At 44.0% G+C, this 24720-nt stretch overlaps 1 protein-coding gene across 2 annotated transcripts in view; it reads right to left on the bottom strand.

Moving 5' to 3' along the window:
- FAM117B (family with sequence similarity 117 member B) overlaps window positions 1-23658 on the bottom strand; it is an 87596-nt gene extending 63938 nt beyond the window's left edge. The window contains exon 1 of one of the 2 annotated variants that reach the window (XM_023622416.2): window positions 22876-23658. In XM_023622416.2, the coding sequence (XP_023478184.2) occupies window positions 22876-23647 (772 nt within the window). In that variant the 5' untranslated portion in view covers window positions 23648-23658. The remainder of the gene's footprint in view (window positions 1-22875) is intronic. The other variant, XM_023622415.2, reaches the window with a different exon arrangement.
- Window positions 23659-24720: the final 1062 nt, after the last annotated feature.

The following is a 24720-nucleotide window of genomic DNA, read 5'->3' as shown; positions in this document are numbered from 1 at the left end:
CCCTCCAAGGTTAACAATAAAATATGTGTAATTCTGCATACAGTATGATACAATTCTACCAAATTTGTCAAAAGTTTAAAAACTAGAGGTATGTGTTTGGAGGGTACATGTATATCACTATATAAAAACTCTGCAAGAATATCCAAAAAACTGTTAACAGGGGCCATGGAGAAGAACATTTATTTTTCATTTTATTTTATTTTTTTAAAGATTGGAACCTGAGCTAACATCTGTTGCCAATCTTTTTCTTTCTTTCTTGTTCTTCTCCCCAAAGCCCCCCAGTACGTAGCTGTGTATTCTAACTGTAGGTCCTCCTGGCTCTGCTATGTGGGACACCGCCTCAGCATGGCTTGGTGAGCCATGCTAGTTCCACGCCCAGGAACTGAACCGGCGAAACCCTGGCTGCCACAGTGGAGTGTGAGAACTTAACCACTGGGCCAGAGGGCAGGCCCCTATTTTTCATTTTAAATCCTTCTGAAAGGCATGAACTTTGTACACTTATTTATTTTTAAAAATTAAAAATATTTGAAACCCACACATGACAGGCCGTGTGCTGACTTACAGTCTGATGAGATGGGCAGGTTCCAAACAGAATTCAGAAGCCTAATGAGTCCTTTAAAAAGGGAGAGGTGTAGACTCCTCTGGAAGCTTATGAAATAGGAAGCATCATCAAGCTGAGACCTGAAGAATGAGCATGAGCATCTAGGGGTAGGAGGAGTTCTTCAAGCCAACGGGGGAAAAATGTGCAAAACACCCGAGGCAAAAAAGGGCACTTGTGCACAAGAAATCAAAACATGGTCAATACGGCCAGGCCACAGAGACAAAGAGTACAGCTAACTTCCTTTCTTCTTATCCTGATGAAGGCCTACCTACTCTTAAGACCCAGTTCAACCATCATCTCCAAGAAACTTTCTCCAACTCTCTGGGCCAAACAGATTTCGTCTGTGTCCCCACAGGACTGAGTATACATTTGAGCACTTGCCACAGTCTACCAAACTCACCTCTTCGTCTTTCACACTAGCCTGCAAGACCCTTGGAGGAAGGGATCTCACATATCCTTTGTCGCAGAGTGCACAGTAGGGGTCAACAAACTAGAACCCATGGACCACCTAGCTAAGAATAGGCATTTCCATTTCTAGGAAGCTGAGGGGGAAAAAAAAGAATATTTTGTAACACATGAAAATTATACGAAATTCCAATTTGAGTGTCTATAAATAAAGTTTTATTAGAACACAGCCATACTCATTTATTTACATACCATCAATGGCTGCTTTCTTACTACATATCATCAAGGACATCAATTTACATATCACCAATGACAGACACGATTTGTTATGACAGAGACTGCATGTGGCTCACAATTCTAAAATATCTACTACCTGGCCCTTTCCAGAAAAGGTTTACCCACCCCTGGCAAGCTTAATGTCTAGCATAACATCCCTGAGCTGTCTTGCCATCTCCCTACCACCTCGCTAATTTGAAAGTTGAATATCAGAATCTCCAGGGTGGTAATGTATACTTAATATTACAACTTCTTATTTAGGATATAAAATATCTATTGTTTTCATAGTATAGTCTCCCATAGAAACCAAAACTCTACTAAAATCTTGACAGTTTATAATTTCTGTAACATAATTATAAACATTTTCTATTTTGAAGAGAACATGATTTAATGCTGAAGTCACCTAAAAAGACAGACAAAAATGAACCCTCAGCTGAGGCTCGCGTTCCACACGCGTCCTCCAAGGGCTGCTTTCCTGGACTCAGGTCTTCCGTGGAAACCAAGGAGAATTATCACGTATCCGGGACAAAGGAGAGGGGCTCACCTCCTCTGCACCGGGTACTTGAAAAGGCTAAGCACGCAGGCCTTGTCTCTAAACCTCCATGATGAAACTAATGCAAACCCTACTGAAGAAAGAAATTTTAGATTGGATTAGAGAACATATTGGAATCCAGGAAAACTGTTAAAGTTTTATATAAACTGTACTTTTACTCACGCAGAATAAATCAGCTACTGGAAAAACCCTTTTGAAAACTTATACACCAACTGGTGCCAAACCTTTAAAGAGGAAATTAAGGAATTCCGCTGCATTTCTCTGCAGGATGCCAAATTAATGACTTAGGTAAGAATCTTCAATTTTGTGAAAAACTAAACACCTGCTCTTTATTTCTACTGTTTGTGATGCACCCAGCAATAAAGGAAACAGTAATTAATTGCATATGCTCAATCAAGGAAGAAGAAATGCGATTTACAGGTCTTGGAGACCACTATTAAAACTCATGAGGGGCCAGCCTGGTGGCACAGCAGTTAAGTGTGCACGTTCAGCTTTGGCGGCCTGGGGTTTGCCAGTTCGGATCCCAGGTGCAGACACGGCACCACTTGTCAAGCCATGCTGTGGTAGGCATCCCACATATAAAGTGGAGGAAGATGGGCACGGATGTTAGCTCAGGGCCAGTCTTCCTCAGCAAAAAGAGGAGAGAGGATTGGCAGCAGATGTTAGCTCAGGGTTAATCTTCCTCAAAAACAAAACAAAAAAACCTACTGAAATCGTGACAGCTGAGTGAAGATCCTTCATTGCCAAATGAGTCAGAGACAGCCAGTGCCTCCCTGCCAGTCAGGCTGGAGGAGGGCGACTGGTTCTGCACATGAGCTGAGAATGAAGTGACATGTCCAAAGCTCACGTAAGAACCGGTGCACCTTCTCCATGCTTTCTCCTGTCTACACGGTGGACAGAATGAGACAGTGGAGTTTTAGCTTGAGTCTGAGTCATCGGTTGGAGGAGAGCTCTGCCAGAGGGCCACCCAACCTACACTGGCCATGATAAACCTTTGTTAAGTCACTGAAATTTCTGGAGTGTGTGTCAGCAGACAGTGTTACTCACCAGAACACAGAGCAAATAAGCTGAAGTGGGATGGGAGGGACATGCTTAGTGCAGGTATTTGTGTTGTTCTAGCAATATATGGGAATTCTGGGGAAAACCAAAGGAAAAACACATCTATTTTGAAGTACACATTATCTTTCACCATTTATAGCTGACTCTATCAACGCCCTCCCATATCCACTCACAACCACTAGGGAGGGCACCTGCTGTTTCTATGGACGGTTCTCTGGACAATTTCTCAAGCATCTGTGCCTTTGTCACAGAGCTTTCTCTAACTGAAGGAGCACACTCAACTTGGCAGCAAGGTAAGCAGGAAGTGCCTGGGAGCTAACACCCCTAAAACCTTCAACCGCTGGGGGACGAGAGGTGGCGGATCAATACCCTAGCTTTCTCATCCCGCGACGGGCTAATTCTGCAGCATGCTCTACAGGATCCATCAGAGGCGCCCAGCAGGCCTGAGCTCTAGCTGCCCACTGCGGCAGACTGCTTACTAACGCATCCTTATGGGCTTCCACCCCTCCCCACCTCTTTCCTACTTCCTCAACATCCCCTCAACCAAACAAGCTCTTGTCTCAGGATCTTCTTGTGGGGGAACCCAAATTAAGCCACCATATAACATTAACTTTCCAAACTCTGTGTTTATAATCTACAACACTCCAACTTTCCTGTCAACGTGGCAAATTACATGGGACACAAAATAGTCAATCATTAAATTATTTGTCTGACTCTTTGGACCTCAAACTGAAAATCACAGTTACTCTAGATTCAGAAACTGGGAGAAAGACCAACACTCTCAAGCTTTCAAAATTAGCAAAGTGTCGGTATATGTGGTAAGTTTATTTGAAGCACTGAATGCAAGGAATCAAAATTCAAAATGCAAACACCAGAGAGGAGCTACTGTCTGTGCCCGCCCGGTGCAAGTCTCTCCCCGTCCCTCCACTTCTTTCGGGAACAGACTCTCATCCCTGAACGGCCTGCGTAAATGACCCAGGCTTAGTTAGTAACCATACCTCCTCCTCTGGCTGCAGTAACTGATTCTGGAAAGGGCACGCAACCTAACACAGTCCTTCCCTAGAACTGTTCTGGCTGGAGTTGGTGGGGAAGAAGCCCTCCTGCCTCGTTGGTCTTGCAGATGAAAACAGGAGTCTGGAATGGTCTGCGGCCTTTTCCCTGCTACAGAGACAAAAGTCCCTGCCCTGGAAAGTATGCTTCTTGAGGACACAGACTTAGTTTGCCTTATTTCATCACTTGTTTCCCCAGCAACTAAAATCGTGTCTATCACATAATAGGTATTCAATAAATACTTGTTGATTTGAGACAGCAGGACAGAACGAAGCTAACAGACACAGATGAAAGATTCAGGGGTTATGAGAAAGTATTCTGAAAGCCTTTCATCCTTGTTGACAGATCTACCCAAGTTCGTGGTTATTCAGAATTTCATCAATTCTGTTGTCATTCTACTAGTTTAAACTGGGTTGTCCTTTTCAACCAAGAGTCTAGAAAAATACTGCTGCAAGCAAACAAAGGAAAAACCCAAAAAGTCAGATAAAGCAAATTGGTGCTTTAATATTTCTTCATTTTTGACCCAATAAAGCACTAAGGATTAAAAAAAAAAGAAAGAAAGCAATACTCATCTAGTATTTTTTCTGAAGGATGATTTAAGGAAATATTTTCACAATGACATGCCTGAAAATTCCACTTGAAACAATGTGAGGAATATTCTCTTAGTTATGTTCCCTCTTGGCCAAAATTATCTCCAAGGACAGTTTTTATATTTTAAGCTTGATTCAGTTAACAAAGTGACTTTCAAGAAAATAATCTGGAGAATTTTTGGGGAAAACATCTCTGGTTCACCCTCTCCCCCAAAATAAGCAAACTATTTTCTCTTGATTATTTATTTTGCAAAGCTGGTAAGTTTTATTGAACTTCTGGCAATAAAAACAGAGATTTCCACAAATTGAAAAAACTCAGATTTCCACACTATGTGGAATTGACAAGCCTGTTGGGAAGTAAGCAAACCCATCCACACTGATATTACATGATTGATATAGAAAAGCATATGCTTTTTAACAATTAAAATTCTTCTCCTAGAATCACTACTGCTCTGGTTTATTTTTGGAATCGTTTGTTATGAAATTTCTAGGAACACCACAGCATAACATTTGTGGGTTTAAAAGGCTGAAAAATACTTCTACTTAAAATGCCCTATTTTCCAACCTGTTTTACCAGTTTTCCCAGATCACTCAGTCCGCTCATTTATCAATGTATTTATTCCCTATGCTTCCCTTAAGACTAGAGACAGTCCTACACCAGACGCTCTTAGAGGCACTGCTAGACACTCCAACTAGAGCAAGAAGAGAGGAACTTCTGGCATACATTATCATATTTTTGTGTCCTGTCAAACCATCCAGCTTAGCGATACCTATTCATAATAGGTATTCAATGTTGGCTAAATTTTATTACATAATACTGTGAAAAGATTTTAAAAACACAGACCTAGAAACTAAATAGACATGAGCTGAAATCTCATATTGAGTAGTTCTCTGAAATACTACATGACTTAACTCTCTGGGCCTGAGCATTCTCATTTATGAAATGGGAATAAATACAGCCTAATTTGGAGGCATGCATCCAGTGCATGAGGGATGAATTCAAATACTGCATCCTTCCCTTTCCCAGTCTTTGCTGATACAGAAAATAAAGAAAACTAGACCCAAAATCCACTGCTCTATACTACACTTTAGATGATGTTCTTTTATTTTATTTTTTTTTTTAAGATTTTATTGTTTTTCCTTTTTCTCCCCAAAGCCCCCCGGTGCATAGTTGTACACTCTTCGTTGTGGGTCCTTCTAGTCGTGGCATGTGGGATGCCACCTCAGCGTGGTTTGATGAGCAGTGCCATGTCCTCACCCAGGATTCAAACCAACGAAACACTGGGCCGCCTGCAGCAGAGCGCGCGAACTTAACCACTCGGCCATGGGGCCAGCTCCTAGATGATGTTCTTTTAAATAAATCTGTATGTCAGAAGAGAATTATGATTACTAATCTCTCTTTAAAAAGACAACAGATCTTTTCCTTTTTTTTTTTTGGCTGAGGAAGATTAGCCCTGAGCTAACATCTGTGCCAATCTTCCTCCATTTTATATATGGGTCGCTGCCACAGCATGGTTGACGAGGTGTAGGACCACACCCAGGATCTGAAACTGTGAACCTGGGCAGCTGAGGCAGAGTGTTTCAAACTTAACGACTACACCACAGGGCCAGCCCCCAATAGAATAGAATTCTTTAAAAGTTGTACTTCCTGTAGTTTAGAATTTTGCAATGAGATTACTCCTACAGTTCACTGTGGTTTCTCCATTTGCGTTTTTTTTGCTCATTTGTAGTTAAACTAAAAGCACTGTTTGTATTGCCTTTCCTCAGCTTATCTCACACAAATATAAAGAAAATATTTTAATAGAAAAAAAGGTTGTCCTTCCTAAATGTTTAGATTCTAGACAAACTAGAGTTTATGCACGCAGCGTAGTTAGGCCAACAATGTGACAGGTGCTTCTCAATAAAATTTTTAGGACCTAGGTGTTCTGACCAGGCATATGCATGCCAATTTGAGAGTGACTTCACTTCTAACATGACTCTACTGCTCTCTTCCCTATTATTATTCTCAACCTCATCCACTACTCTTTTCTGTGGTCCAGCCATGGTGGATGTCCACTTCACTACACCTCCATTATCTCCTCACCAGCCACTATCTCAAAGGCCTCAAAAGACTGAAACCTAGCAGAAATAAACACAGCTGGCATATCTCTACAACTAGACGACCCAACTCATTTAGCTTAGCTCAGACTCCTGAACTGTCTAAACAGGGCCCAAGGGTTAAGTTCGCCTTGAGATTGGTCTACAACATATCACAAGAAGTTCCAGCCAAGGGCACCGTGACCAGCTGCTCCTCTCCATGTCATTATGTCCTTCACCCTAATGACTGGATTCAAGGGCAGAACGTCACTGCTCCTATGAAAAGAGAGCACACACACGAGAAGCTTCTTCTGAGCCAATTCAAGAAGAAAAATTTACCAAAATAGCCCAAATAGAGGCCTGGAGCAAGCCCCAGTGGTAACAACATTTTTACTCTACTTTTAATCCTTTTGTTTTTTTACATTTAACTCCATTACAAATCACCGCTACAGTACACACAGATTTTTGACTGGCCTTTTTACTACAGAAACGAAACACGGTATCTCAAAATATTCAAAAACAGAACTGAATAAAGTATGAAGTCAAAGTTCTTTGTGCCACGTTCCCTCACCCCACGAGTGGAAATCCAGCTAGTGGGTAATAATGCCTGACACTTGTCAGAATATAAATGAACATATGTACCCACTCAGATAAAATTTTTAAAAAACAGGATGTGGTAGTTTGAGCTTCTCTGACTCTTCAAGCTTTTTGTCCCTCCCATCCTCGTGAGTGCGTGTATGGTACGTTATATATGTCTGTGAGTGTGTAACACTAACTAAATTTTTTACCAACAAAGTATTCTTCCAGGGCAAACTCTGTTGAGTCTTATTTTTTTATTAGTTTACTAAAGACCACAGGTAAACTATTTCTAAGTTTTCTTCAATTTTCATGACTATTTTGCTGAAATAATTTTCTTCTGTTTCAATTGCTTTTAATGTAAAGTTTACAACACTCAATCTGCTTTTGATTATATCAAGTTTTATCAATTAGACCCTTTATCATCAAGTTTTCCTTTGCAACAATTATTACTATCATGCCCAACTTTATAAGGGCAAATTGTGCAGATCGTACATATGACCACATGTATGATCTGTACAGGGTTTTCAAAGTATAAAGATGCAATATATACGAGCACTGTAACATAAAGGGAAGTATGATTTCTACATTTCACCTGAAGTATGTGAAAAGTTAGGTATGTATATTGTATTCCCCACAGCAACCAATAACAACAAAATCTATACAAAGAGATAGCATCAAACAGCCAATATATAAACTAAAATGGATTACTAAAAAATATTCAAGAAATCCAAAAGAAGGTATACAACAGGAAAGGGTGGAATGGAAAACAGAGAACAGATAATAAAATAGCAGACCTGTATCCAAACATCATAATTTCACTAAATGTAAATGGTCTAAACACAGTAATTAAAAGACAGAGATCATCAAACTAGATTAAAAAAAACAAGACCCAACTATATGCTATCTACAAATACAGTAAGAGAGGCTGAAAATACAGAATCATATTAGAAAGGCTGGAAAAACAGATACTAAACAAAGTAGACTTCAGAACAAAGAAAAGTGCCAGAGTAAAGGAAAATGTACAATGATAAAAATCCCAAAAAGACAAGAATTATAAATGTTTCTGCAAATTAAAATGTATATATGCATCTCTCTTCAAAATACATGAAGCAAAAGCTAACAGAAATGAAAGAAAAATCCACTATCAGACTTGGAGAATTCAATGCATCTCTCTCAGTAATTGATAAAACAAGTAGACAGAAAACCGGCAAGTATATATAAGACCTGAAAACCACTATGGATCAATTTTACATAACTGACATTTATAAAACACTCCACCCAACAACAGCAGAATCCCAACGACACAGGAAACGTTTGTCAAGGTGATCATATCCAGGGACAGGAAGCAGACCTTAACAAATTCAGAAGAAATGAAATCACAGAAAGCATGTTCTCTGGCATGGAATGAAACTAAAAATCAACATAAGAAAAGTATCTGGAAAACCCTCAAATATTTAGAAATGGAACAAAATTCTTCAAAATAATCCCTAAGTCAAAGAAGCAGCTTTATAAGGAAACTAGCAAATGTTCTGAACTGAATTAAAATGAAAATACAACACATCAAATTTTGTGGGATGCAGCAGGTCAACAACTGCTTAGAGAAAAATGCATAGCATTAAATGCTTTTACTAGAAAAGAAGGTCTCAATTTAAGCTTCCATCTGAGAAACTAGAAACAGTAAACAAGAAAATACTAAAGAGCAGAAATCAATGAAACAGAAAAATAACAATGTAAATTAAACCAAAAGCTAGTTCTTTGACAAGATCTACAAAAATGATAAACCTCTAGCCAGACTGACTAAGGAAAAAAAGGGAAGACACAAATTTCCAATATCAGGAACAAAAACCCCCAAATATCCTTCAACTGAATAAACAAACTAGGGTACATCCATATGATGGTGAATGAATAAACAAACTAGGGTGCATCTATCTAACGAAATACTACTCAGAAATAAAAAGGAATGAAGCACTGATAGCTGCAATAACATGAATGACTCTCACATGCATTATGCTGATTAAACGAAGCCAGACGCAAGAGGCTAAGTATGGCACAACTCGTTTATATGACATTCTGAAAAAAGTAAAACTACAGGAACTAAAACAAATCAGTAGTTGCTATGCCCTAGAAGGAAAGGGAGGGGAATGACTTAAAAAGGCAGTAGGAAACTTTATGGGTGACAGAAATATTCTATATCTTGATTGTAGTTGTGGTTACACAACTGTGTTCTTTGTCAAAATTCATACAACAGTGGATGAAAAAGAATGAATTTTAGCATAGGTAAATTATACTTCAATAAACCTGACACCCCACACACCTGCCCAAATGAGGCAAACCTTTTTTTTAATAAAGATTGATACCTGCACTAACATCTGTTGCCAATCTTCTTTTTTTTTTTCTTTTTCTCTCCAAAGCCCCCCCATCCCCAGTACACAGTTGTACATTCTAGTTTTAGGTCCTTCTGGTTGTGGTATGTGGGACGATGTCTCAGCACAGCCTGACAAGCAGTGCCATGTCCACACCCAGGATCCAAACCCTGGGCCGTGGAATCAGAGCATGTGGGCTTAACCACTCGGCCACGGGGCCTGCCCCTAGGCAAATCTTTTAAAAACAGTTACAGCTAAAATAGTTACATCCTCAATAAATAAATGGTCAGTCAACAGACACAAAGTTAACAAACTTCATATAAATAGTGAACAAGCACTGAAAAACAATATTCCACCCCGTTATTAATAAGTTATTATTTCTTATTAAATGATAGCGAGTGGCTGCTATATAAGGTGACTGAATATATCATCTCAAATACTATGACCCCAAGAAATATGTAAGGAAATGCAAATGAAAACTATGATTTACTCTGTCATACACGTTGGTAAAACTAAAGAAAAGGCAAGGGGGCCGGCTCCACGGCCAAGTGGTTAAGTTCGCACGCTCTGCTTGGGCGGCCCAGGGTTTCACCAGTTCGGATCCTGGGCGCGGACATGGCACCGCTCATCAAGCCACGCTGAGGAGGTGTCCCACATGCCACAACTAGAAGGACCCACAACTAAAAATATACAACTATGTACTGGGGGGATTTGGGGAGGAAAAAAAGAAGATTGGCAACAGTTGTTAGCTCAGGTGCCAATCTTTAAAAAAAAAAAAAAGAGACAAGACAAGAAGTCTAATTCTGACAAGGCTTCACAGCAACAAGGAGAAACTCTCCTTTCTGTTGACAGGGCAAACTGATTCAATCTTTTTTTGGAAAACAGTGCTACAGAGAAGTAAATTATTTAAAATTTAACTAAATAATCTCAATCCTGGGGATTTTTTCTCTAAAGAGGATACACATAAATGTACATTCATACCAGCCCTCAAACACATACATTGACGGGCCAGCCGAGTGGTTGACTTCACGCACTCCCTTTCAGCAGCCTGGGGTTTCATGGGTTCGGATCCCAGGCATGGACATGGCACCGCTCATCAGGCCACGCTGAGGCGGCGTCCCACATGGCAAAACCAGAGGCACTCACAACTTAGAATATACAACTCTGTACTTGGGGGCTTTGGGGAGAAGAATTTAAAAAAACATACATTTACAAAGATATTTTAACTAAAGTAATTTATAAGGAGGAAAATAGAAACAAATGTCCACTAAAAAGGAGAATGATTAAGACAAAGTTCATAAATTTGGTGAGCAGTCAACCTTCTATATAACAGCACACTATACTTTCTTAGTTCCTATTTGAGGGTTCAGACTCATTAAAAAATTTATCACTTTTCAAATTTTTTTTAAATGGTTAGAACATGGTGCAAATCTGACCCCTATGTGAACCAAAGAGCTTTCTTTGCACAGGGGAAACTGTTCCACAACCTCTTCGTACACTCAGCCTTAGAACCAGCAGCAGCCCGAAGTACACTGGTAATCACAGTGTCAGACACGAGTGTGCAGATGGATCATAACCTCATCCACCATTACTAAAAACACACAACTTCCCAGTATAAAGGGATCTCCAACAGGACGACTTCCAAGACTACTGAAGACACCAGACTCGACAGTGAACCAGCAGGATAATCTTCATCAACAAAGCTCGATTATAAGACAAGAAAACGGTACTCAAGACAGGCAAACTCCAGCACTACAAAGGCCTCCAAACCAGAACAGAACAAACAGACTTTTAAAAGACAAACAGACGATAGCACATGGGTCTTCATTTTTTTTTTTGAAGAAGTCATCCATTCATTCATTTGAACAGAATTTTTAATGGGTCTCATTTAAATCTTACAAGTTTTCCCCAGCCCAAGAGAGGGGGAGAGAGGGACAGATTAATTGCAACAGAAGTACTCAGGGGGCCGGGTGGTTAAAAAAAAGTTTAATTGGTAGCGAGACTGTTCAAAGGTGTGCGTACTAAATCTCCCTTATACAATTTAGACATAACACCTCTGAAGTAGGACAGGAGCATTCCTGTGACACTAAATCAATTTCCAGGAATAGACTTTCCAAGGATTCTTAGGGACAGAATTAACGGCAACTGCTTTCTAGAGAAGCGAAGAATGTCCATCCTACAAGTCACCTAGTCATTCCTGACTGCACACACAGCACTGACTCAAGACGGAGTCCTGTACGGCCATATCAGGCTTTTGTCATAAAGAACCCCTCTTCTTAGTAACATTATATATTTTCCTGTTTTTACTCTTAACCCTTGAATATTGCAAAAAGCCATATTGTCTCTCTCATTAATTCTAAAGTCCACAAGTTGAGGAATGTCTCCTCAACACCTTATAAGCTGCTCTGCACAGACGGAGCATGGGTTCTAAAATAATATAAACAAACATCACTGGCCCTTATCTTTAAAAACATCAGTATATATGCACAATGGAAAACATAATTAATGTGAAATGTTTCTCCAGAAACTACTAGATAGATCTCAGTAGAACAGCCAGTAAAATAACATGACAAATTTTTTAAGAATGGCAAGTTGCGGGGCTGGCCCCGTGGCCGAGTGGTTAAGTTCGCACGCTCCGCTGCAGGCGGCCCGGTGTTTCGTTAGTTCGAATCCTGGGCGCAGACATGGCACTGCTCATCAGACCACGCTGAGGCAGCATCCCACATGCCACAACTAGAAGAACCTACAACGAAGAATACACAACTATGTACCGGGGGGCTTTGGGGAGAAAAAGGAAAAAATAAAAAATCTAAAAAAAAAAAAAAAAAAAAAAAAGAATGGCAAGTTGGAAGGGTACATACAAAAAATAAGTACGCCTTTCTCTTTATCTTCCAAAATTTCCATATTATTATAATATTACTTTTGAAATGTTAAAAATTTTAGTGCATTATGCTGCAAAAGTCTATGGCCTACTATGTATGCATACAGAATATAAGAGCAATTATGAAACCAGTTCACAACGACAACATTACTAACTCAACCACCCAAGGAGCCTCAACATCTCAGCCATCATCATGCGCTCTCCTCTCCCTCATCTCGCACACCTACTCAGTTAACAAGTCCTATCGGTTCTCTGCTTCTCAAATAAGCCATTTTCATTCACACTACAACCACCTTATTTCACACAAGAAATTAATAGCGTTGAAAATGATAAAAATGACGGTAAGTATAAAAGTTTCCTCATTTTTAATTGCTTTAAAAGGTAACTGACCATCTAAAGTAAAAATAGTAGTAAGGTATTGTGGGATTTACAACAGAGAAGCAAAACATTTGACAACAATAGCACAAAGGATAGGAGACAAGGAAAGGGAATATATTAATGTAAGATCCTAACAGGAAATATTAGACCACACAGATATAGAACATTTCCATCACTGTAGAAAGTTCTTTTGAACAATGCTGCTGTGGTGGAACCAGTAACAGCATAGTAATAACACTAATAACAAATAGTGGAGATAAAATGGAATCATAAAAAATAATTAATTCAAAAGAAGACAGGAAACAAGAAAGGAGGCAACAGCAGAAAAGAGGTTTCAACCAAGTTTTGGAAGCAGATGTCTAAGCGGTAACTTAGCTGCAGTCTGATTATAAGCTCAACCCAAGATTTCCTGATCCACCCAGATACAAGTTCTAGATTTCTATGAAAAGAAAAGCATCTTGCCATTCACAGGAAAGCAATGAATAATTTTCTGTATTTTCAAATTCTCATATGAATAAACAAACTTTTTTTGTTTAACAAGCATCAAGAGCAAGGAAAGAAATGTTTCATTTCATTTGAAAATGAAATGTGGCTGTGCTCATTTCAAGTTCAACCCAGAATTATTTGCACAGCAAAAAAAGCCCCAAGTATGTTTTGCCTTAAAGAGATCAATTTTTCTTAATATCACTTTTTATGTATAGGTCTATAAATGAAGTCAAGTAGTCAACGTGTGTGCACAGTAATTCTGCTACACCTATATCTGAGACAGATCATGTCACTCAGAATTTTTTCAAACTTATACAAAATTGTGTCTCATGTTGAATTCTTTTCATATTATCTCCGCTTATGGTTTTAGCAGCTTTACTATATAACTTGCCAATAAATTTTCATATTATAAAAAATAACTTTACTATTTAAATTAAATATACTGAGCTTACCTTTAGAAAAATTAAATCCCATTTGGCTTAATTAAGCCAATTATTTAATCAAAATGTACTGTGGTTGCCTTATGGGTTTTAGAAATCTGTGAAAAGCAAAGGGATTACTTTCAAGAAAGGTAAGCTAAGCTTAACTAAGTTTTTCTCCAAGAGGAGCTAGAGGGAAAAACAATACAAAACGAATAGGCTTATAACAAGCTAGCCAAATAAAAAGACCCACAGAGAATCAGTCTGGACTCAGAAGAGCGTTAATTATGACTATATCAGTATATCTCAACTTACTGATCACAAATGCAGAGTTCCCTGAGAAATGGAAATTACTTCAAGAGGTTCTCCAGAGCAAAAAGACTGGGAAGAAATGCCCAGAAAGACTGAGTGGACAGGCTGTGGACCTAAGGACCCCAGACTCATCCTCAGGAATGAGATGCAGGGCTCTTCCTGGGCGAAACTGGCCCATGAGAAGAAAAAGTCTGCATCTGAGTCCTTGCATCATCATCCTCCTGTAAGACCCTCCAGCCCAGCAGCCCGACCCAGACAGACAGAACACTCACTAGCACTTCTGTGTCTTATCTCAATATTAATAGAAAACTAAGGCAAGTTTCCAATACGAAAGACAAAGAGCTCTGAGGTCAACACAGGGCAAAGGAAAACTCTGAGGGCATTTACACCTTCTATAAATGGTTTCAGAAAACACTAACAAGGAAAAATTCAGAAGACAAGGAAACAATCAGAGAGCAAGGTAAGTTCTCTTGGAAAATGAAAGCATCATGGCCAATATTTAAAAATCAATTGAAAGGATAGAAGGTAAAATCTGCTAGAAAGAAAAACAAAAAGATTCAGAGATAGAAACTAAGACAGAAATGAGAAAATTATAGGTTCAATCCAAGAGGTCCCACACAGCAGGGGTTCCAGAAAGATAAAAAAAGATAACAGAAAGGAGAAATGATAGAAAATTTCCCAGAAATGGAGAGTCTCTAGATGGAAAAATCCCACAAAGTAACTAGTGCACTGAATGGGGGGTTGGGGAGAAACGATCCCACACCAAGGTAATCATTTCAGAATGACGATAACACTTCTCTAGAGGAAACAATGCACACACACACAGCCCACTACATACAAAGGACAAAGAATCAGAATGGCATCAAACTTCTCAACAGCAATTCTAGAAGCTACAAGATGAAGTTCTTTCATTCGTCAGTAGAAAGATTTATTTCCAACCTAGAATTCTACACCTAGCCAAACCATCCAGTGCAAAGACAACTATCTACAGACATTCAAGGTCTTAAAAATCTCTCTCTCTCTCCCATGTGCCATCTCAAAAAATTATTGGAGGTTATGCTCCAGCAAAACAAGATGCAGAGATTAGCACACCCAAAACAGGAGAGAAGCGAAGACTTCCCAGAGAAGTTCCAAGGCAATGGCTCCACCACAGACCCAGCGCGCAATGAGCCAGCGTGGAAGAGGAGGATCTAAGACTCCAGAAGGGATTTTGTTGCTAGTGCCCTGGAGTGGATTCTGACTACTAGGACCCCTGGGGACAGCAGAGCAGAACCCTACCGGGTCTTTCTGTGCCATCCTCTCCCCTTCCGGCACTCTATCAGACAGTGGCCCCTGCTAGTCACAGGGCTTCCATGGCCAATTTTTTTGGAATTGGATAGCCAGGTCCTTCCTCCTAATCTGTCTGAGTCTGAAGCTCTGCTGAAACCTGTCCTCCATGGGTGACCCTGCTGGTATCTGCAATACCAGTGGCACAGCTTTCAGCATCACAGCAACACGCAGCCACTGCAGTATGACACCCAACCAGCGGGGAGTGTGGTTCCCTGACCAGGAATCCAATCTTTCTCCAAGAGAAAAAGCAAAACTGAAAAAATACCTGATGTTTCTTAAAATATTTAAAAGAAAGTTTCTGTTATCAAAAGTTTGGGGATGGGGACCAGTCCCATGGCCTAGTGGTTAAGTCCGGCATGCTCCACTTCAGCAGCCCAGGTGTGGTTCCCGGGTGCAGACCTACACCACTGGTCGGTGGCCATGCTGTGGTGGCATCCCACATACAAAAGAGAGGAAGACTGACACAGGTCTTAGCTCAGGGACAATCTTCCTTAAGCAAAGAGCAGAAGATTAACAATAGATGTCAGCTCAGGGCAAATACTCCTCAGCAAAAAAAAACAATGTTTGGGAATGAATTTGTGATAGGTACATAGAAAACAAAGCAAACCAAAAACAAAGCAATTTTAACTTTAAGGAGCATAAAAAGTTATAAAGAAAGGAAATGTAACTGTAGCACACCACAAGATTCTGCTGTGAACAGTATTTACATGTCATAATAATTTAAACATTAATAATGATTTAGGGGCCATCCCAGTGGCGTAGTGGTTAAGTTCACACACTCCGCTTCGGCAACTCAGGGTTTGCTGGTTCAGATCCTGGGCGTGGACCTACACACCGCTCATCAAGCCATGCTGAGGCAGCGACCCACACAGAAAAACCAGAAGGATATACAGCTGGGTTGTATATGTACTGGGGCTTTGGGGAGGAGGAGCAAAAAAGATCTAACCAAAAGGGTGCTATGACTACAATGGTAGGACTGGAGAACATGGCGAGAAGAGAGCTAAGTCTACATTTCCCATAGAAGGAAGTCACTATATAATAATAAAATAATAATAATAAAATGAAAAAACATCCCGAAGGAGCAGTCTCAGCATGTTAGTAGAAATACATAGGTAAACACCAGAAGAAACCACTAAGAGCTGTGGGGGGCAGGAAGTGGGAGTGGAGAGAGATGTGGCAGGAAACATTTTACTTGATTATAAGTTTAGCACTGTTTGACATTTTAAATTTCATATATATACTTTGATAAAACCAGCCCTGGGGATCTAGTGGTTAAGATCCAGGGCTCTCATCACCGTGGCCCAGGTTTGTTTCCACTCAGGAAACCACACCAGCCATCTGTCGGTTGCCACACTGTGGTGGCTGTGTGTTGCTGTGATGCTGAAAGTGATGCCATCGGCATTTCAGTTACAGCAGGGTCACATATGGTGGGCAGGTTTCAGCAGACAGACAAGGAAGAAGGACCTGGCCACCCACTTCTGGAAAAACTGACCACGAAAACCCCATGAACAGCAGGGAGCACTGTCTAAGAGAGCGCCGGAAGGGTGGAGGATGGCGCAGAAAGCCCAGGCAGGTTCCACTCTGCTGCGCACAGGGGCGCTACGATCTGAATCCACTCAGGGCACTAACCACCAAAATTTTGATAAAAATAAACTTTAAATTTAAAAATACAGTATTAAGACAAACATGCTATTTCCTCAAGTAATCTGGAGATGGAGTAACTTCCTTCCCTTCTATTGCTAAGTTATCTACCATCTTAACCCACCGTGACCTCCTTCCCGTCCTCAGAGAAAGAAGTGACCTCAGTCGTTTCTGAGATTTCCAGACTCTGCCACGTGCTGGATCCCATTGCCTCTCACATTTTCCATGGCCCTGCTCTATTTCCATCTTCTCTTGATCTTGTATTCTTCATTCGCCTGTGAATCCTTTCCCCAAACCTGTAAAACATGCTTAAGTTTTCCCCATCCTATAAAGAAACAAATGAACCTGTCACTTTCCTTCCTTTCAGTGACATAAGAGTAATCTATACTCCAAAAGAGTAATCTATACTCCATAGGAGTAATCTATAATCATTACCTCTACTTCCTCACCCACCACTTTAATCCAATGTGTGTCCCCAACAGGCTACTTGAACTACTTCTCAGAGAGCATCAAGTGACCACAACGCCAAATTCAAAAGCCTGTTCTCCAGGCTCAGCCTACTTATTCCCTTCACAGAATTGGAAAATCTTTACCATCTCCTTGAAATCCAATCTTTTGTTGGCTTTCTCAACACTCTTCTACCATTTCTCCTCCTACCACATTCTCAGGCTTCTTCACTGGCGTTTCTTTCTACCCTTAAAATGCGTGTTTTCTCCCAGGGTTTCTCCTCAGCATTCTCCCCATCATCTTATCCATCCTGGTGATTAGTCATTTCAAGTGCTGCCCACATGCAAATGCCTAGCGTGAAGTACATGCTGAATGAATGTTTACTGAATTGAAATGAACGAGTCCCAATTTTTTGCTCCCAGTTCAAACTGCACCCTTGAGTTCTAAAACTCTATTTGCCACAATCTAGAAAATTACCTGCATTTCCTGAGAGCACAAACCAAATACGTCCAGAACTGAGCTCATTTTCTCTTCCCAAACTTGCAGTCCCTAATGTGTTACCCAGTTAGTACCACCATCCAAACCATCCCCCTCCATCCCCCTTTCTCAGCCCCTACATCTAACAGGTGACCGAATCAAAGTCTCCGCAATCTTTCACCCTCGTCATTCCCGATGCTGCGGCACCTAATTCAGGTGCTTGACGCCTCTGTGAGTTAGCATCCTACAGTCTCTCCCATCTCAAACCCATACGCTTCTCATCCAAAATATTTATAAACGTTATGCATTCTAAGAATGTAAATACTACCATAATAACAAATCAATATTTAATGCCTAAATCCTTGGATGATGAGGATGACAAAGATGGTATAAAAATAGCTAATATTAAGACATTCCTGGGCCGGCCCGGTGGCGCAGCAGTTAAGTGCGCCCGTTCCGCTTCGCCAGCCTGGGGTTTGCCGGTTTGGATCCCGGGTACAGACATGGCACTGATTGGCAAGCCATGCTGCGGTAGGCATCCTACCTATAAAGTAGAGGAAGATCGGCACAGATGTTAGCTCAGGGCCAGTCTTCCTCAGAAAAAAGAGGAGGATTGGCAGTAGTTAGCTCAGGGCTAATCTTCGTAAAAAAAATTAAAAAAAAAAAGACATTCCTACACCCCCACAGAGATTACAAGCGTTTTATCCTTCTAACCCTCTGTTGTAAGAACTATCAGTTAGTATACCCTTGAAGGGGACTGACAGTCTTAACATTAGCTATTTTCATACCATCTTTGTCATCCTCATCATCCAAGGATTTAGGCATTAAAGTGAATTTGCCCAACTTTAAACAGCTACTAAGTAATTGGTACTGTCAAGATTTGAACCCTGGCAGTCTGGCTCCAGAGCTATTAACCATGGAATACATTCTGTTCAAGGCCATTCTGAAAGCATACCTTTCTACTCTCTTTTTCTACTGCAGCCTTTCTCTTCTCCCCAACACCCTATACATTTCAAGACACAAAGGACTGAATATATGTATGTTTTCACACCTCTATCATCCAACTGCGAAGTTCTGTTTCTCCCCTTCCAACCCGAATCAAAAGCCATCTCCCGACAGAACTTCCACACCCACTGTCGACAGAACTATTCACTTCTCTCTGAGCCCAGAGCCCTCATCACACTATCCACTATGTCCCTGTCTTCCACAGCTGCTTCGTGACTCTCTGGAGTTCCCTGCGTCTTTTACATCTCTGTATTGCACAGGTACTAACACAGAGAGTAGTTCAATCACTTTAAAAAATTGAACTTAATTAAATTTAAATTCTGCTAGCCAAGATATTGATCTAATAATAAGGTTCTACTTTGCCTCATTTTCGACTGTAAAACAGAGACGTTACAAACCAAAAGGAGTCCCTGGAAGGTGTGAAGTTAGCAGCAATCCTCCAAATGTTAGAGAAACCCTGAATTCTTAAAGCTGTGTCCTTCAGACAGTACTGGAAAGCAGGAGTCTAAGACGCCGCAGACATGCAGTCCTGGTATCCTACTTCCTGGGTATCAGTCCAGAGAAGGCCATCTTTGTTGTTGCTCTTGCCATTCCCCACCCCAATAAACAACCAAATTCATGCACAACACGATGCCTCCAGAGGAAGGGAAGAATTAGCAAAAACACAACTTGCCACCTACACACCAGACACGCTGCAAAAGTAACTTTTTACATACCGTCCTAATACCCTTTTCTCTAATGAGGACTTTTCAGACTATTTTCCTTGGTGCTTCTAGTGACTGTCTTTCAAATTCAGAGTACAGCAAAGGCTCAGAGGGGTGGCGGGCTCGCCAGGTCCGAGTAGGGCCTGGGAGCCTGCAGTTTTAACAAGGACCCTAAGTGATTCTGATACAGAAGAACCACAGACCACACTCTGAGAAACAGTTCTGGATGTTCACAGGCAATGTTCCCTCCAATCTGAAATTTCCTACAACCATAAAAACTAAGCCTACAGTGGGTTACCTTTGCGAAAATCAGAAGCAAAACTAACATGATACACAATAGCAACTTTTTTTTTTTTTTTAAAGACTGGCACCTGAGCTAACAACCGTTGCCAATCTTTTTTTTTTTTTTTTAATTCTTCTCCCCAAAGCCCTCCGCCCCCCCCGCCCCCGTACATAGTTGTATATTCCAGCTGTGGGTCCTTCTGGTTGTGCTATGTGGGACGGCACCTCAGCACGGCCTGATGAGCGGTGCCGTGTCTACACCCAGGATCTGAACCAGCAAAACCCTGGGCCGCTGAAACGGAGCACGGGAACTTAACCTCTTGGCCACGGGGCCAGCCCTACAATAGCTAACTTTTATACTGAGGTACTATGCTGAGTATTTTTCACTTCTGTTTCATTTAATCCTCACCGCCATAAGAAGTTGCTATCATCATCACCTACTTTACACATGACAAAGTTCTGGGTTGGAAAGTTATTCACTGCCCCACTGCCCCACATCACATGGCTTCTAAGCAGCAAAACACGGATGCTAGACCCAGAGCGTCTACCCGAAGCCTACGCTCCTCACCCGTGTGATGCCACTTCTCGATCTGTAATACGTCTAGTTGACATTTTATTAAGTAAGACAAAGTCAGCAAAAGGAGGGAAGGCACCAAAACGAACGTAGCTCCTCAGGACAAAGCACTCTGCCATGGAGGTGGCAAGCACTGAAGGCGGGAGTTTCAAACACCTGTCAGGCATGGGGGCTTGGATCACCTCACAGTCGTCAAGAGAAGAAGTTCTGGACCAGCCAAGGATTAGCTCTAACCCGGGAGTAAAGCACCTGAGCAGGGATCCGGCAGAATAAGCACACCCTCTGAAGACCCGAGACCTTCCGCCCAGGGACTTTCAGATACTGGATCCCTAAGTCATCTGACACACGCCTAGAAGCTGGCGCCTGAGCTGGATGGACCCTGGAATGCGAGTCACATGAGGCTTACAGAACTCTGTGAGCAGACCACCAGCAAGCATTCCTACACTTCACTGAGGCAAGCGGGCGGTAACCTCCCTTCAGTCAAAAAGGGAGTCTAGTGACTAAAAAGACTCCTCTTTCTCCCTTTTCTCTCCTTCCAGATTTAGTCTGAGAAGTACAGCAAATGGTCTAGTTTGTACTATGAAGACTTGAAATGTGAAAATGCTGTGTCCCACTCTGCATGGAAGTCCAAAGAGTGACACGTTCCTGGAAGGAAGTTATGGGACACCCCAGTGTCACCTGATAACAAGCAGCATTCCTCTGCACACCTCGCTGAGCGCTGCTCTGGAGGAAAAAAGTCCATTTTTCTGGGGGTTTTTTTCCGGGAGGGGAAGTGATTTTACAGCATGAATACTCTGTGGAATGGCAGGTCTGAGGGAAAAGAGCTCTGGGAAACATGAAGAGTGGGCACATGAGGAGGAGCCCAAGAGCCTGGAAACGGAGCCCTTCTAGAGATGCGAAGAAAAGAGCGCCCTCCTGCACACGGTGCCAATACTGATTAACCCGGCTCGCCTTGCAACGCTGCTCCGCCTTAAGGGTCAAAAAGCGGAGGGGGCAGTCGGACCAGGCTCAGCACCTCCCTCCTCCGTCAACAGTGCCGGCTCCAGCAGCTCTCTTCCCTTCCACCTGCCACAGTGCTGCTCCAGGAGGCGAAGATGCACTGAAGCGATTATGTTCCCCAGATCTAAGAGCTGCTTCACAAACAGCATGTGTAATTTCGGTGTGTTACGTATTTCCCAGGTTCCTGAAGTTACCTCCTTGACACGGTTCCGGAGTACCCCCCAGCAGAGTTCAAACATCAACCCTACCACTTGTCACTTAACCTCTCTAAAACCTATTGCGAGAGTTAAAATGAGATCTTGTAGGTAACTCACCCACCAGACAGCAGGAGCTCAGTAAGTCATGGCTGTTATTTGAGGTGGAGGGGGTTCTGGAACTTTTAACAAAGTTTCAAGACAGCATTTTGCATGTTCAAAAGGTTTAAAACAAGCAGAAAATACTACTGATCATTTTTTAGGGCAATTCTCTCCCCCAAAAATATCCAGTGCCTAAAATCCTTGATAAAATAAACTGTAAGATCCATCCTACTCCCCACAACTACGTCATCTATCTTATATTGGTTAGGAAGTACTGTATTAAGTTTCCTGAAATTCCCAGCCATTCCGCCTGGAAGATTCTAACAGAAATTCCCAGAGAAGGAAAAACAAAAGTATACGCTGGCAATACTAACACACAAGCTAAAAAACACCCATTTCCTTTTTTCACCGGATTCTAACAAGAAGGCAATCAGATGATAAATTTTATCTTTCCACTTCCACAATCTGAATGTCTCTTTTGAGCTACTCTTCACGAATGACCCGGGCGGAACCCAACAGCTCCATTCAGGACCTTTCCCAAGCAAGTTCCCAGCTATGGAGAAAAACTACTTTTACGTCCCTAAACAAGGAGACAAACCTTGGGGTTTTTTTTTTAACACAAACAAACGTTTTACATCCTAAACACAGAATCAGAAAATCAGAAGCACGCCCCGAATCTGACTTCTCCCTTCTCGCTGCCCACGTACCCAGCGTCAGGAAAGGCTAACGCGCGCCCAGCCCCGCGCGGCCGAGGGATCCGGACCCGCTCCGCCAACGCACGCGGCCCCCACCCCCGACGCGGTCTGAGAGAAGCACCAGCACAGACACCCGCCACGCTACCCGCACCCCCGGCACGAACACACAGCGACACGCCACGCCGGCCTCACCCGCAGCGCCAGCGGGCGGCCCGAGCCCCAGCTTCCCGTTCACGCGCAGCGGGAGGAGGCGGAGAAGGAGCAGGAGGCGGCGGGCCGGGCCGCGGGGGGCGCGCGGCAGCCCGGGGAGCACGGAGCGCCCCCAGCCCGCCGCCGCCGCCGCCGCGCCCGTCCCCGCGCGCCCTGAGCCCTTCGCGCCGCCGCGGCCCCGCACCTACCCGCCTTGCACGCCGGCGCGCTCGGGCTCCGCCGCTCCGGGGAGCCGCGGCTCTGCTCCGGGGACCTCCTCCGGTGCCGGACGCGGGCCGGGGGCGGCGCGGCGCCCGCCTCGCCGGGCCACAGGTGGGTGGGCGACGAGCAGGGCGACGACACGGGGCCCAGCAGCGGCGGCGGGGGCTGCGGCCGCGGGGGGCTCCCGCGCGCCCCGGGCGCGGCGCCGCGCGTGGGGCTGGTGCCGCGCGTGGCCGTCGCGGACGCGCCCGTCTGCGTGGCCACCGTGGGGCTGGTGCGCGCCGCCGCGGGCCCGCCGCCGCCGCCGCCGCGCGTGGGGCTCGTGCTGCGCGACGCGGTGCGCGGGCCGACCCCGCCGCCGCCCGCGGGGCCCGAGGCGCCGCCGCCGTTGTTGCCGCCGCCGCCGCCGCCGCTGCTGCTCCGCGTGGGGCTGCCATGTTGCTGCTGCTGCTGCTTCAGCTGGAACGGGACCGTCGCCCGCATGGGCTGCAGGCGGCTCCCGGCGCCCCCGGCCGCGGCGACCGCGCCGCTCCCCAGGGAGCCGGCCGGCGTGGGGGACCCATTGCGCCTCACCCGCTGGGACATGGCCCCTCCCCGGGGGCCGCGCGGGACGGGGGCTTGGCGGGAGGCGGGGGGCAGGGGGAGGCTCTGGAGGCCGGCGGGGAGGCGCTGGCGGCGGGGCGCGGAGGCCGGAACCCGGGGCGCGCGGGCCGCGGCGCGGAGCGAGGTGCTGCAGCCGCCGCCGCCGCTCCTTCTCATCAACAATAGTGTCTCCGCCGCCGGCCCCGCCCCCGCGCGCCCATTGGCGCCGCGTCAGCGCGCTCGAGCCGCTCCGCCGCGCCCATTGGCTGCGAGCGGCTCGGTCGGGGCCCCGGGGCCTTAGAGAGCCCGGGTTTGCGCGGAGACCGTCTGCTCTTTAAAGAGAAAGAGGCCCGCCCCCGGGGGCGGGGGAGGAGACGGCCGTGTGTGGAGTGTGCGCGCGCGCCTGTGTGTGTACACGTGCGGGTACACGCGTGCGCGCCCTGGCCGCGCGCGTCCGTCCGTCTCCGCCGGCGGGAGCCCTGGGGACTCGGGCAGCGGAATCTTGCCAAAGGGAACGTCCCGCAGCGGAGCGGTCGCCAGGGATGCGTGAGGTCTTCGCAGCTCGTTTCCCTCCCTCGCTGTTCACTGGCCGAGGCCGCGTCCGTGCGTGTCTTTCTGGCTTTTTTCCCTTGATCTTTTTGTTCTGTCCTATTTCCATCAACGTTTGGGCAGGGCTCAAAGGAGAAGAAATTTAATTAATCTTATTGACATTTTACATCTCGTCTTTTTGTAGGCTCCACAAAGAGCCAAATCTCAGAAAGATTAAAATTTCTGGTTAGACTGTGGTTTTAGATTGTACCTGTGAAGTCCGATCACCAAATGCTCTTGCTACCCTCCTGTAGCTCAAGTAATCAAGAATTTATTTTAATCAGCTGCTTCACAGCTCCCTGGTATCTTGGGAAGATGTCCACTACCTTACAAGTTTGTGAAGCGCCATGGTTTACGAAGGGCTTCACTGGATCCTCACAATCGTTATTTGAGGCAATTGGACCAGCCATTCACGTTTTTGCCTAGTGGAGGGAACAGGTCTTTGTAGCATGGGCCAGAACAGCCGGAAAGAAAGCAGTAACACTAGTTCTAAAAGGCCTCAGGGGCTCCTCCTCCCATACCCCAGAGACTCACCTCTCAGGCCGTAAATTGCCTGTCCATGACCTCTTTCCTCTTTACCACTGTATGAGATGTACATTCTAGACAGATTTCATCTTGCGAAAACGTGGGAGTGGAGGGCGCGGTATGATTCGCTCTGGACC

This window comes from Equus caballus, chromosome 18 (genome assembly GCF_041296265.1).
Source record: "Equus caballus isolate H_3958 breed thoroughbred chromosome 18, TB-T2T, whole genome shotgun sequence".
In the NCBI taxonomy this organism is placed as follows: domain Eukaryota; kingdom Metazoa; phylum Chordata; class Mammalia; order Perissodactyla; family Equidae; genus Equus; species Equus caballus.
Note: the sequence above shows the minus strand (reverse complement) of the source record. Positions and strands in the feature narration are given on the sequence as shown.